Genomic DNA, 15,842 nt, shown 5'->3' with positions numbered 1-15,842 from the left:
ACCTCTAACAAGCAAGTGTGTAAAACTAGTGGTCGATGATTGTCTAACTAGACAATTTCTACAATGTAACAGATTAGGCCTACATGCAAGTGTACAAGACTAGTGGCTACAAGAATGTAACACTACATGCACTTGTAAATGTTTCAAACTACTGACTACTCAGATGAGCCAATTTCCATTTCAATCAAGACATACTGGGAAATAAAGAAAACTAATAAAAAGTATGAGGATTTATTTGTTTTCCAAAATGCTGACAATTCATGGCACATCCACAAATCACTTGTTAATTAACCCAAGGTACTGTATTTAAATACAGTATGGTAAATAACAAAAAGGAATGATTTACAATCAAACCAAAATATCACAACTAAGAGGATGCCATTAACTAACAGAAAAGTGAGTTAGTTATTAAGACCACTTAAGTGACTTGACTATCATGATTCAGTGTGGCTGACAAATCACATCAAACATTTCTATCTAATGCTAGTGGTAAAATGTGCATTATAAATTAAAGCCATTGGAACACATGTTGATCCAAGAACACTACTCTAAGATGGTCATGCCAACCATCTACTCTACAACTTCCAAGATGCTCATATTGTTTCCCCGTCGTCTATTCTTCAGATGAGCCTGCAATTGCAAAGTGCATTAAAATAATGATCAAATTATCTTGAAAGTAATTATCTTAAAAGAATCATCTAAAGGTGGCATAAAGCCTAGAAGATTTTCAATTACTTGCATCTTAAAGTATAGTACGGTACACACAAATTAAAATTAAAAAGTAAATTTTATACTAATAAGTATATCAACTGTTATCTATGTTTTCTTGTTAAAGGAATTAAGATTGACAATATTCAGAAAATTAGTGATTATTAGGTGTGCTTTTTACATATCAATAGTGTGGAAATCTAAAATCAACGTGAAGCTCCTAACAGAATAACTATCGACAAAGTACTGCATCTACATTCCTTACAGTAGAAGCCAAAGATGCAGTTGTTGAAAAAAATGCATCTTACAGAAGGTAGCTAAAGATTAGTGAAAAGTAGTGCAATCAAGAGAACTAAGTAGATGAACAGCATGTCTCCAAATTACATATAAATCTTTGGTACAAGAAATGCTTTCCTGGATATGAGTAGGTTTCAACCGAGATGAGGTATGATTACAACTCTTGTTTCCAGTTGCACTAGGTTCCATATATGATAGTTACTATATGATGGTTCCCTACGTGATATAGCTAGTTAGTTTCAAAGAACATTCTCATGAAATAAATGTCTATGAGCAGGCTTCAGATGAGCTCAGGTAGAACAACAGCTCTTGCTTGCAGCTTTACTATGTAGGTATTTCACTCAACAGCCCTAATGAACCCTAATCTCAGTTAAGACAGAAATGGTTGGGCACATTTTCCTTCACCTGGTGCCTCTGTTCACCTAGAATTAACAGGTATCTGAGTTAGGCAGCTGTTGTGCCTGTATCATTAAGAGGGTCAATAGTTGGCCTAGGGAAAGCTTGATAGAGCAAAGTATGTGTACACTTTTCCTGTTCGTACAATGGGAATTATGAATTACATCATATATACATCCCTGACTTCTCGCTCCAATAATCCTCAAATAACTGATGCTCGGCATTTGCAATTTTCCTAATACAAATGGTACAAATCATGCTTTATTCTTTGCAGAGATACTAGAAGTTTTACTCCAAAGGTGACTCAAGCATTAATACCATTAAATTTCAATATCCTATATAACCTGTCCAGATGGCTGTAAACTAAAACATGTACTGTACAGTGAAATATTCGTGGCAATGCACTAAAGTTTTTACTCTCCGCCTATATATGTATCGCGTGAAAATTTGTAAACTGAAGTCTGTACACAAGGAGAAATGTAGCACTGTAGCAGGTCTCTTAATAAAGTATTGTATGCAACAATAATCATCCTGAATGAATTCATGGTGTAAGTAATTATCAAAAAGAAGGCACCAAGCCAAGAGGACTCGATACGAATGTCCCAACCTGTCGTCGCATTCTTGACCATCTCAACAATGCCTATAAAATTTATACTCTTTTTACGCTATCTCAGTTTGTGTTATAACTATCTGTGCACATGAATAAATCCACTCCATGCACAACCCTTTGCATACTCAAGGCAATGTGAATTCCACAACTCTCACAAAATACATTATAATTATAAATATAATAAATACAATAATCATAATTGTCCAATTGCACGAGCTATCGTGTTGTAGCTATAAGAAATGCACAAGGTGTGCAACATCTAATTTTTTATTGTTAAAAACTGAGATTTGTTTCGTTTCCCCTAGAGATTTTCTGGCAAACTTCCTGGATTTAGGGTTGATCTCTGATCGCCAAGCTCACAGTCCAAGCTAACCAAATTCCAATCATGGTTTCTGGTAGTCAGCAGTCATCACAGAGGCCTTTATGCTTCATAAGGTTTTATGGCACCAATGCTTTCAGCACTGGGGAGTTACCGAGAAAAACTAGCCTAAAGCATTATCAAACATTTTGTAGTCTTCAAAATGTTATGCATCACAATGCCAACATAATACTGTTTAGTCAGACATCAGCATGCCTGGCTGGCTGAAACTCTCCACATTTCCTGTGGCTGCATCACAGTTTCTGATTAAATTATATCAATTTTAGTTTACCCAGATATTCATAAAACTGGAGACTAGTTGACTGAAATCCCATCATATTACATACAAGAATCACAATGCAATACTATACAGATCTTTAACTCACCTGTAATATGTCTATGTAAGGTTCTCTTCCTAAGAGATCATATCCCACCCCAAGGACATGGTAAATGGGTTTGTGAAACAATTCACTGCCAAATGAAAAGAGGTCCAGTCCCAACTCGAGTCCCATTCCTGTATCAAATAAAAAATTGGATGAGACCTTTTTCTTTAATATACTGTACAGTTATTCTTAAATATAAACCATTTGTAAAAACAAAAACAAAAATAATATTTTGAAGCAATCCATAAGTATTTAATACAAGGTTAACAAGCAGTTCGAGTACTTAAATTAACTGATAAAGGCTGCAAGCATGCAAAGATGAGTGTGCGGGCAAGGGCACGGAAGAGGTGAGGCTGCAGGAGAGGAGAGGGTGGGGAGAGGAAAGGGTGGGGAGAAGAGAGGTTGCAGGAGAGGGTCAGGAGAGAGAAGTGTGGGGGAGAGGGGCGAGCAGAGATGAGGGCACGAGAGAGGGAAAAGCAGTTTAAAACCTTGCAATCTGTTGTATATATCCCATAGAAGTGAAGGACATCTGGAGGAGAAGCTTTAAGCCCTGTCTTAAGCTTTACCCCTGTCTTGTCGTAATGGCATAAAAATAAAGTTTAAAACTTTGTGCAGAAAATAAGTTGCAATAACAATGAAAATAAACAGCTCAACCCCCACACACTAAGAGAGATGACATGCCAAAATGTCCCTTTTCCATGTGTGGCTTCTGTTAATTAACCCTTAAATGGCTTGGATAATTTAAAGCTCAACATTATGGTGCAAATGACAAAAGTAAGTTCACAAAACTAATGTAAAAAGTAAAAGAACATCACAGTTGGCGATTCAAGCGATTAGAGGTAATCGCATAGTGATTAAAGCCATTTAAGGGTTGAAGCTATGTGGTTGCTTAGGGGAAGGGGGGTAAAAAGCTTCTAAGCACTTACCAAAGTCTCCTTCATCATAAGCAAATTGGACATTGGTAATTAGTTCTTGTATATCATCAAAATGTTTTCTTCTTTCATTGTCACTTTTAGCATCGACAACTTTTTGGAACATCCTCCGCAAATTTGCTGTAACCAAGATAAATTACTGTATTAATTTAGCAGTTGTGATCGCTGTTCTTATGAACGTATTTGCAAATTTATAACACTACATAAATCTATAAAGGACTCCTATATTAAATACAAAAAATATAAAAAGTCCACAAACACTGTATACTGTATCTGATAAATCACACAAATAATGTTTTTGTTAATATTACTTGAACACCTTGCTAATGAGTGTGAAGAATTCACTCTCAATCAGCTTATCTTCTCCTTGATTAACCCTTTGACTGTGCTATGCAATAGCAAAGGACAAATAAAATGACCTTTTTAGAAATGGAAAGTGATCTCCATCTACATGCTCCCAAAATATTTCCAACTTTTGTAATGTATGACCAAGTCTTCTGACCTTCAAAATGGGACCCTGGGCCTGATAAAAGCTACCAGCAGTTGGCGGCAAAATCAAATTACCCACCATGTAGTTTGGCCAAAAATTGGCAATTTAGTTTTCATAAAACCATCATATCTATTTCCATATATCCTACATATTTAAGGTATGTTACTGAATGCTGCAACATGTTGTGCACAAAAGCATATACTTATTTAAACACTGATTTGATTTACAATGTACCAACAACATTAGACATTCTACAGCAGCTACTTACACCCTGGGCCACTCAATTCAAGTTTTCCAAGTTATTTGTTGGGTTATAACTATTAATTTGGTGTAAAAATGCTTGCAAGTTAATTCTCTAAAAGAATAGATGCCCAAAATTGTTTATTTATAATAGATTATGTTCAACAGCAATGAATATAATAATGTTCACGAATCACAATCAGATGAGGAGTTATAGGGTTGTTGGAATTTTACTGTTGGAGAACAGACGACATTTTAGTGCCATCAAAACAAAATTGTTAATGGCCAGTAACCCTGCTCTGTTAGACTGCACTCCTCTACTACATCTCAGCCATCACAACCAATCACTCTTTCCTCATCAACACAAAGGTGATTCTCACTCCCCACAGGTATCCCATAACTTGTGGTACATCTCCCAATTCATGGCTTAAGTGAACTATGTGTTTGCAGGGGAGCCCAACACGATGACTCAGAAATTCAATGAATGCAGATACCCTCACAGTGCTCAAACTCATTGATGCTCCAATGGCGGGTGGCAACTATGGGAGGCAACACTTCCCAGACCAGGACTCTGAAGCCCTACATTCCAGATCAGCTTTGCTGTAAAATATTTTAAAACATTCCATTCTCTGGCACACCTAGGGAGGGGGGGTGGGGTGCATGCTATGTAGCATCCAACAGAATACTGGGAATCAATGCCAAAGTTCAACATTGGGCTTGCTCGTGTGTCTAATATCAATGGGCAAAAAAAAATTAGCACATAGAGCCCTTGCACCAGTTTCAGTTACCCCCTGACCACTTCTATGAGGTGCATGTGGACATCATCGGGCTGTTACCATCAGCAAGAGGGTACTCCTACCGTCTCACATGTATTGACTGATCTGTCAGGTGGTTTAAGGCAATCCCTCTGGTCAACATCACAGCAGATTCAGTGGCCCATGCCTTCCACTCCAGACGGGTCACACCAGAAATGTTCATTGATTATATGAACAATCTACCAGAAGGAGTACAGATCTATATGAACATATTTGCTGATGATGCTAAGCTATTAGGGAAGATAAAAACTTGTATGAGAAAATATATGCACTTGCCCTTTAACATGACTAACAAAAGAAGTGCATGAAGCAACACTTGGCAAATGGAATTTAATGTGAATAATGTCACATTGTGGAATGTTTAAGAAGAGAAAATAGGCCCCAATACAACCTACAAATTATGTGAAAAAGCTTTAAAGAACTCTGATAAAGAAAGAGATCTTGGAGGGGTCTTAGATAGAAAACTGTTACCCAAAGACCACAAAGAACATTGTCTGAGGAACCTATCTTGAGGTTATCTTGAGATGATTTCGGGGCTTTAGTGTCCCCGCGGCCCGGTCCTCGACCAGGCCTCCACCCCCAGGAAGCAGCCCGTGACAGCTGACTAACTCCCAGGTACCTATTTACTGCTAGGTAACAGGGGCATTCAGGGTGAAAGAAACTTTGCCCATTTGTTTCTGCCTCGTGCGGGAATCGAACCCGCGCCACAGAATTACGAGTCCTGCACGCTATCCACCAGGCTACGAGGCCCCTCGTAGCCTGGTGGACGTAGCACCTAGACTATACTTTTCAACTTCAGAATCACTTTTAAATGCATAGATTACAAAATATTAAAGAAATTGTTCATGACGGTCATGAGACCAAAATTGGAATATTCAGCAGTTGTATGGTACCCGTATCTCAAGAAGCACATCAATAAACTGGAAAAGGGGCAAAGACATACAACTAAATATCTATTTAGGTACATTTCTCCAGGTAACTTCAGGTAAATGACTTCCAAAACTGAAAAACTAGAAATAAGAGGAGAGGTTAGAGGTGTAAAATTTTGTAAAGCAAATTCGTCAGGAATTGGCAAAATTGACAGAGGAATCCTTGAAAACTGTAACTTCAAGAACAAGTGATCTATTCAAGCTAAGGATGCAAAGATGCCAAAAAATATAAGAATGCGCTCTTTGCAAACAGTGGTAGATGGATGGAAGTTAAATGAGGTGGTGGTGGAAGCCAAACCTATCAACAGCTACAATGCATCATACGAGAGTACTGGGATGACAGAACACCACAAGTATTGCTCTCATTCCGCAACTACGCTTAAAAAATTACAGTATCATGTATTCATATATATAAAAATATTATATATAATGCAACCTACCAGGCATTTTGGGAACATTATAGCCAACCTTACCACACAGAGGAACCTACCAGGTGTTTCGGGAACTTCTCTATAGCCAACATCACCGTGCATAGGCACAACAATTCCAGCTCCATGGAAAGTCTTCGCAACAACTTGCTTATTTCTCTTCTTCATATCCTGCGTTACTGCCTCAAGTGAATACTTCTTCTTCTTCGCAAACAATTCAATTTCTCTGTATAGCCGCTGAAGGGGAACTTTCTTGAATGGATTCTCTTCCTTCATCTTTAGTGTTAAATACGAACTGTAGGGATAGTTAGTGTTGTCAATCACAAGCATGCAGAAAAGTTGGAAGAGTATTATACATTATTTTATATGTTCATTATTATAATTCCTGTTGTAGGGGACAGGAAACCGGTACTTTGGTTTATTTTTAAGCCAATAAGTAACCAACTGCTACAAGAGATTGTATTCTTAAATTGTCTATTGAAAATAATGGCAAGAAGACAAACTTCCTCCTTCACCCAACCACCTAAACGTATTGGCAGTGATGGCCTCACTTCTTGCTGGGTCAACATTCCATTACCATCAGTACAAGTGGTTTGGCAACATTCCTTCAGCCCTTCCTCATATCCCAGAGCCTTGTCCTTCTATCCCTTCCATCTGCTATATAAACATATGGGCTTAGTACTTTCTCCTGATAATCTCATTTCCTCTCTTTCATCTCTAGATGGACAGACAGATAGCTACACACACTTTATACAGTTACAGGATGACTTAAAAAACTGACTTTCTCATTAACAATCACATTAATGTCACTTCCTTGTGCTACTTACCAAACTCCTGCAAAGATGTTTTCCCCAAGAGGTTTAATATTTCCTGGTTTTATCGATGACATTGAGGCTACAAAACTGGGCAGAGCAAAAGGATCGTCGCGGTAATAGCCAATGTGGTACTCGTTTTCATCACCAGCTACCACAGTCTGTAAATAATAAATATTTTACAAGATGCTTTGTGAGGTGTGAAGATTGGGCGAGGCATGTGAGGTGTGGAGATGGCAGGTGTTGGGCAAGGTAAGTGGGGTGTGGAGGTACTGGGTGTTGGGGAAGGTTTGTGGGGTGTGGAGGTAGTGGGTGTTGGAACCAGGTGGGTGGAGGTAGTTGTGTAGGCAACCTCGATGGTTTTAAAACTGAGATTACCCTGCCCAATTTAAAAATTATTTGAGAATAAAAAAAAGACAGCCTTAAAAGCCATATTGGCACTGGGTAATACTGCCCAACAACACAGGTAATCTCAGTTTCAGGACCATACACAAATGTAGAAGGCTTCCGTATAATATGATGAGGCATTTGAGATAATGAACAGAAATAAAGGAAAGAGACTTAGTGAAAGAATGCCAAGTGCAGTTCCTATAAAAGCTGTACACAATGAACTCAAGACCAAAAGGTCTGAAAAATTATTGAAGTCATATGCCGGAACTGAACTCTTGTCCCTTAAATCATGGTGCAGTCTGTAGTGCATGCCTGGAGAGCTCAGTGATGCGGGTTCAGTCCTAGCATAAAGCTTCAATCATTTCTCAGATATATCAGATTCTTGTGATTTCACTGTGTACACACTTGATGGAGATGTGCCTGTTTTTCTCAAAAAGACATGTACTTAAAATACTTCAAAAATATTCTCTAATTTTGTATAAATAAAGATTATAGCAGATGCTCATTAGCTGCCACAATTTAAATTGTGCACATCCTTTTGTCTAATTCTCAGTCAGTAATTCCCAACCATTTTTTGTTTGGGGGGGAACCCTGAAATATTTTGTCAAATCTTGAGAACCCACTACCTGGCTGACGAGTACAGTAAATTAGAAAGTTATTTGTGTAAAGCAGAAGAGTTAATGAATAATAATTAACTCATACTTTTGAATAAAATATTACTAGAGCATATATTGCCTACTTATTAAATATTACCGTACTCAAGTATTTATTGCCTGGATGGGAATTGGTGCTGTATCTATATCTTGGATGACTTATTCCCATAACAACATGAGAATCAATGTGTTAACATACCATGCCAAAAACCTTAGAACCTATGCTGACCCATCTAACTTATTGAGGCCAAATGCCAGTGTCCAGAAATGAAGCAAGGACAAGTTTATCCCTCAATAATGGTCTTAAGCATAGGCTAGTTCTGTATGCGAGACAGTAAGAAAGTACAGTTCTTACAGTTCTGAGAATGCAGGTCAAATTATATTTGTTCCCCCATGCCAACAAAAGTCAACACCAAGAAACATAGCTCCCTGCCAATACAACTAGGCAAGCACAACTAAGCAAGTATAACTAGGCAAGAACAAAACAAAGCTAAATAGATATTAACCATAAATTCAGGAGGATCATAGTAGTAGCGCCAATGACAGACATAGCTGGATATCTTCCGAGTTTTTAAGCCCTTCAGCTTCCCTGTGAGAACATCATATGGGCCCACCAGTGTCAGACCAGCTTTCATTAGCGCCTCTGCAAACAATATATTACTAGTCATATTGACCCACTAGTGTTGGCCCAGCCTTAGTCTCTCCATAAACAAATATTACACCAGTACAGTTCAATATGCAAAATATGTTAAGTGCAGTAAAATAAAATATATAAAATGCAGCATAGTGTAATACTGTATATTACTACACTAGGAGTATATTGGTATAGGAATGCATATCCCTAGTTAAAATCAAGAAACTGCTTGCATTAATTGTGTATGCAAGCATTTTATCAATCACTCAATAAGTAGCAACTGATAAGATTCATAACTTAAATTGCCAAATCATAAAACCTGGAAATAAAAAAAAAATGATTTTTACACTCATTGGTCATAAACATCAAGGCTGCTTTGTTGCAGAATTGTCATCTAACTGATCTGGTTCACCACAATGATTTGCATCATTGCAAGTTCCTGTCACTGCTGTCGGAACATGACTTCAAGTTTCCAAACTTCAATGAGTCTAACCATTTCTCACAAGGTACATTTTTACTTCATTTATAATGTATACAGTAGTATTAATAATTTTGTTAATAATGCTCCATAACAAATTATGTTATTATTGAATACATTAACAATTTCAACTATTAATGTAGTTACTACCAATTCTACTATCATCTACTATGACTTGGCTTAATATGGAAAACTCAATATAAACTTGTACAACTGCACTGGTCGTAGTATTCTTTCCTGCATCATTTAACATGCATCAATCTACATTTATCGTCTGAAGTGATATCGATAATTTCTTTCCAACATCTAATATGTGCACTTAATTGATTTATGTACTTCCAATATCACTCCCTCATTCTACTAAACCACTGTGTTAACTAATGTAAGAACAATCTTATAACCCAAACAAAATTTAAGCTTTGAGATGCCACAATATACTGTACCTTCATTTTATTTATTCATTCATAACTATGATTTTACAAAATTATACATTTTCCCAGTGCTCTCCCACAAGCAGTAATATTCATACCCACTTTTCCTGGAAAGATTTTCCTTGTTCATTATAAAGAGGGTCACTATTCTTGCTTCAACAGCTTCAAGGAAGAACAAAAGCAGCAGTCCCTAATTCACAGTATGTAAAAATGTTGAAGTTTAACCAAATTAATTAAATTTGAATTTGTGGTGTTGGGGTGTTCATTAAATTTGTAATTAGTTTTTAATTAATTTTTGTGTGTGTGTGTAATTATCAGTGTAATTCCCTAAGTGTAGTTACACGATGAGAACTACGTTTGTGATGTCCCATTTCTCCGGTACTACCGTCATATAATGCTTAGAAACTAATAACAGTTTTTGCCTTCACAGCTTTCTAAATTTACTTATTCCAATTATCTACAACAGACTGCAAAAGAAATCTTTCTAATATTTTTGTTATTTGTTTCCTTAGCTTGAATCTAACTTCTTGAGGTTCCCCATTTCAGAAATTCCTTTATCAATTTGGTCAATTCCAGTTATTATTTTGTAAGTGGTGGTCACATCACCTCTTTCTTTTAGCTTCAGCATATTTAACACCTCTAGCCTCTCTTCATAACTCAAGTTTTTCAGGTCAGGAAGCCATTTCGTAGCATGCCTCTGCACCTTTTCCTGTTTACTGATGCGTTTCTCAAGATATGGGCACCATACAACTGCTGCATATTCCAATTTTCGTCTCACTAGGGTCATTAAGAGTTTTAGTATTTCAACATCCATGTAATTAAAAGCAATTCTGAAGTTGGAAACCACAGCATATGGTTCTCACACAATGTTCTTTGTGTGTTCATCTGGTGACTGTTTACTACCCACAACCACCCATAGATCTCTCTCTCTGTCGGAGTTCTTTAATTCCTTTCAACAATTTATATTGTGTGTGGTTATTTTCACCTACTCCACATTCCATAACAAGGCCTTTATTCACATTGAATTCCATTTGCCACATGGTACTCCAATCACTATAAACAATTTAAACAGTTCATAAAGTAGTCAATTACCTTCAGGTTTTTCCTTATTGATTTGTGAACAACAATCCCAGAAGTCAAAGAAATCATCCGGCATTTCTAGAAGAAACTTCTGTTCAATGCTAAACCGTACATCCTCGGGAGATTCAGCTACATTAAAATCTTTGACATTATCTTCGAACTGTGGTATTGGCAATTCACTATCTTCCTTATCATTTCCTGTAAAATAAATTTACAAAATTGTAAGAGGTGCATTTTATAAATCAAATGATGTATGGAGGGAGAGAGGGAATTATCAGGGGAAAGTGCCAAGCAATTATGCCTATATGGCACTTAGAAGGGATCAGGATAAGGATTTGGGATGGGATGGGAGAAAGGAATGGTGCCCAACAACTTGGACGGTCGGAGGTTGAACGCCGACCTGCACGAAGTGAGACCGTCGCTCTACCATCCAGTCCAAGTGGCTGGGCATAGAACAAAGGCAAATAAGAGCAATTAAAAGCATGAAATGTGTTTATATGAGGCAAATGTTCCTGTCTTTCTACTTTTAACTCTGCAGATATTCAACATAAAAGTGCTGTCCTTTACATCATAACATGGGTACATGTAAAGTGTCAGAACAGGATGACCAATGACCAGCATACATGAGCAACTTTCATGGGCAGAAAGATGGCCCTACAACCTACAGTACAATATTTACTTAAAACAAATGTAGTGGAACTCGCTAATAATTCTCATTTAATGTATGGGAGCTGTTAGAAGCCTACCTGTTACTCCTCCAATATGTTCCAGTTTGTAAGTGTTGAAACTTTTTTCTTGTTTCTTTTACTTAGGTGGTGCACAAGTATTTATGACTCACACAGGCAATTCATTGCCAAGTACTGTATAAACAAAATATTCCATTGAAACATTTGGGTGTGACATCTCTGAAATTGTATTTTGAACTGGTGAGGAAATGCTATTATCACAATGGAGATTTTGCTAAGCAGTGCAAAAGACACCTGGCATGTGGGATAGAAGCAACTGTGATGTCCTGTGGAAAATGTTACATTTGCAGTGTAAAGTATAAAAATTTTTAATTAGATATTAAAAAATTAAAAAATCAAATTGATATCAAAAGATAATTAAATAGCATGAAGTGAGGAATTTTTGGTAAATCAACAGAACTTGTTTTTAACAGATAACACCTTAAATTGAAGAGATTTTTAATAATAACCTTGACTAGTCCTTTGATCAGATGAATTACTAACTGTAGGTGGGCTCTCCTCACTGGCAGGAACTACAAACTCATCTGTGTTTGATTTGCGAGAGGTATTGGGGATTTCTTCTAAACTGGAATCAGTTTTTTGTTTCTTATGAGAGCCCCACATATCCTGAAATAATGAAATAATGGAATTAAGATAGTGAAGTGCATAATAAATAGTTGACCATCACATCATCACTGTCAATGCTGCAGTGTCACTACCATTAAATAATTGGCCATTACTTTTAGGTCAATGTTTCACTGTAGCTTTGTTATATGTATACAGTACATATATTACAGACAACAACATTTCAAGTCGAACAATACTGTATAACCACAAAAATGTATTCCAAGATAGAAAAAAAACTAAATTCTGAATGACCAATCAATCCTAAATTATATTTTTCTGGGAACAATTCAAATTCCACTTTATTTTAAACCTTCCATTGTGCAAATCATATACAGTATGCATGATTTTGGCCTAATTGATTGTACTGTGCAAATCATATATATATACAATACACAGCATGTACTGTATATGTTTTAGAGCACTACACAAGATCTAAAATTCCTTCACATACACAGGGCTCACATTGCTTCCTCTGGACTCGGTAACCATCGTCCATCTTGAAAAAAAAATCTAGAGTCCCTCACTTTCCTTCTAGGGCCTTAGTAAAAAGACGAGGACCATGTATGGCACATCACCATCGAGTGTCTGGATGTGCAGGGCAGCCATACTACGAACCATTAAACTTTTAATAGCAACAAATGAGTGATTACGATGTATATATTTACAGGCAAAATGTGCTATGTGCAATTACAAGGCATCTAAATTGCCATGCCTCTGAAGAAGAAGGAAGAGAAGGTGCAGACAGAGTCAAGGTAGAATTCACCAACACCTCCAATTCCAGATCCCTAAACACAAGGTGGGCCAAATCCATAACAGCCATCCGGACACACAACCTAGACTGCTGCAAGAAGGCAAAACAAACCCCACAAAGCAGTAGTAGCCACTTGGTACACACAAACACCAACTGGCATGCCAGATCAGAGCCACATGGGAGCTACAAACCCCACACAACTCTGGGTCATAGGTATTTTCAACCCAACCGACAGGCATAGTGGAGGCAGAATGATCGATCATCACCCCAAGGCACTTTCACTTGATGCCTCTGTTCACCTACCAGAAGAATTGGTACCCAGGAGTTAGGCTACTGTTGTGGGTTGCATCCTCAGATAGGTCAGTTAGTCCTATGAAGACCTCTCTTCACCTTGCAGTATAATAGATACCAGGAAGTTTGGCAATTGCTGTGGGATGCATCCAAGAAAATGTCAATAGGAGAATGCCTAGGGAAATAGGCAAAATGCCTAGAGAAATTAGGGGAAATGCCTAGAGAAATTAGGGGAAATGCCTAGAGAAATTAGGGGAAATGCCTAGAGAAATTAGGGGAAATGCCTAGAGAAATTAGGGGAAATGCCTAGAGAAATTAGGGGAAATGCCTAGAGAAATTAGGGGAAATGCCTAGAGAAATTAGGGGAAATGCCTAGAGAAATTAGGGGAAATGCCTAGAGAAATTAGGGGAAATGCCTAGAGAAATTGGGGAAATGCCTAGAGAAATTGGGGAAATGCCTAGAGAAATTGGGGAAATGCCTAGAGAAATTGGGGAAATGCCTAGAGAAATAGGGGAAATGTCTAGGGGAAATAGGGGAAATGTCTAGGGGAAATAGGGGAAATGCCTAGGGAAACCTTGATAGACCCAAGTACAGGCTTCATGTCCCTGACTTAACAGGAATTAAGACGAGCTCTAGGGTTTCCAAAAACTAACCACACAGCTTGACTTCTACCTCCTTCCTTGCCTTGATTGTTAAGGACTTGGTCTAACCCTGTGGTTTACTGTTCATGTGCTCCAATCTCTTCAAGGCCCATGATGTATCTGATGGTCTTGTATGTTAGATCATCATGAATTATACTGTACTCCTCTTTCTGGTCATGGATAAAATCTTACTGCATCTTACATTCAGTGCTGATGGGGTTAGTCAACTGTGCCTTTTCCATGGCAAAGACATACAAGGTTACATAATGCTTGTCCACCAAAAATGATAGTACATACTGTATGTGTACTCTGAGTAGCAGCACATGTACCGACTGCTGTACGCCTCTTCCCTGAAAGTCCTGTTTTGTATTATTAATTTTATAGAGGACCCAAGAGATACAACCAAACCTTACAGGTTAAGGTTACGTTACATTAGGTTACAACCAAACCTACTAAGCCTAATATAGTACACATGCACACTAAATTAAGCCTAAGATGGTGCAGGTTAGGCCTAGTAGTGCTTATTATAGCCCATGGCAGGTTAGATGAGCATAACTAGAAATAAATAAAGAGCATAACACCATAAATTACAAACGTATAACATTTTTGTAGTGGGTTCAAGCGACAGGTTTACCAGAACTCCAGCTAATTATTATTAGTCTAAAACTATCAAATGTGACAAACTGAATTGTGTATTTATATTTAAACTTGAAATGTCATGTGTGAACTATAATATACAGTGATAACCATCACCCTTACTGGGGACTCGGGGAATACACCCTACTCTAGGTACTTCCTGTCATGCAAACATATTCACGCCACACACGCACCAAAACACTACTTTAAACCAAAACATATTTGCTTCACGAGTAAATTAAGATTAATTTATGCTGAAATTTAACGAAAAAGAGGTTTTATTATTGTTATCGCCCGTTGACAAACATCTCTCATATTTACACCTTGTCCTCGTCGGTAGTCTTCCTTTTTGGCGGGTGCTTGAACGCCTTGAGATGGTCCGCGTTCTTTCTGTAGCACTTTTCGCCATATTTACAGGCGGGACGAACGTCTTTTTGGTAAACGTTTCCATCATCATCACTCCCTCCCGCCATAACTCTGAACCTATCCCCCTCGAGCGTCACACGACAACTGAGGAACGCGGGAGCCCACAGCTGACTCGCCGCTGCCCAAACTCTCGTACATTCCAACACAAGCTTTCGTGCAAGTAATTTTCTTCAACTTAATGCTTTTAACATTAAACTAAGTTAACATTAAAAAACTTCATTCGTAAGGGATTTATAGAAAGCATTAAGGGTGAAGCTGGCGTGAACACGTGTGTGTGTATAGCCATAAAAAAGATTTTTTTGTTTTTTTAAACAAAAAACATCTGTTTTTGTTTTTAAACATCTGTTAGTTTAAGGACTTGCCCGAAATGCTATGCGTACTAGTTTACAAGAATGTAAAATCAACTTAATTTCTATGTTCTCTGTTAACCCCCAATATATATATATAGTTCTTGTATATAACTAAATAAATAAATTAATAAATAAATAACAAAAAAACTGATGTATCAAATTAAAAAAAAAGCAGAGGCTTTTCCAATTTAGCCTCTGCATGTATGGAGGGTTATTAAAGTCACGACGAGGTTAATGACCAACCATCAAACATACTTTAGTCCTGTGTACAAGACTAAACAAAACTCTCAGTGCAAGAAACTAGTATGTAGTATATTGTGAAGACTAATA

The 15,842-nt window shown here is 37.5% G+C and overlaps 1 protein-coding gene across 4 annotated transcripts in view; it reads right to left on the bottom strand.

Moving 5' to 3' along the window:
* Positions 1-218: 218 nt before the first annotated feature.
* LOC138365552 (histone PARylation factor 1-like) overlaps positions 219-15,842 on the bottom strand; it is a 31,244-nt gene continuing 15,620 nt past the window's right edge. For 2 of the 4 annotated variants that reach the window (XM_069325999.1, XM_069325998.1), the window contains 8 exons: positions 12,260-12,416; positions 11,077-11,262; positions 8,948-9,084; positions 7,414-7,559; positions 6,649-6,881; positions 3,679-3,804; positions 2,756-2,883; positions 219-630 (listed from right to left, as the gene is read on the bottom strand). In XM_069325999.1, the coding sequence (XP_069182100.1) occupies positions 571-630; positions 2,756-2,883; positions 3,679-3,804; positions 6,649-6,881; positions 7,414-7,559; positions 8,948-9,084; positions 11,077-11,262; positions 12,260-12,416 (1,173 nt within the window). In that variant the 3' untranslated portion in view covers positions 219-570. Of the gene's footprint in view, positions 631-2,755; positions 2,884-3,678; positions 3,805-6,648; positions 6,882-7,413; positions 7,560-8,947; positions 9,085-11,076; positions 11,263-12,259; positions 12,417-15,059; positions 15,312-15,842 lie in introns of those variants that run through there. The other 2 variants (XM_069325996.1, XM_069325997.1) reach the window with 2 other exon arrangements.

The sequence above is a fragment of the Procambarus clarkii genome, chromosome 17, assembly GCF_040958095.1.
Source record: "Procambarus clarkii isolate CNS0578487 chromosome 17, FALCON_Pclarkii_2.0, whole genome shotgun sequence".
Lineage (NCBI taxonomy): Eukaryota > Metazoa > Arthropoda > Malacostraca > Decapoda > Cambaridae > Procambarus > Procambarus clarkii.
Note: the sequence above shows the minus strand (reverse complement) of the source record. Positions and strands in the feature narration are given on the sequence as shown.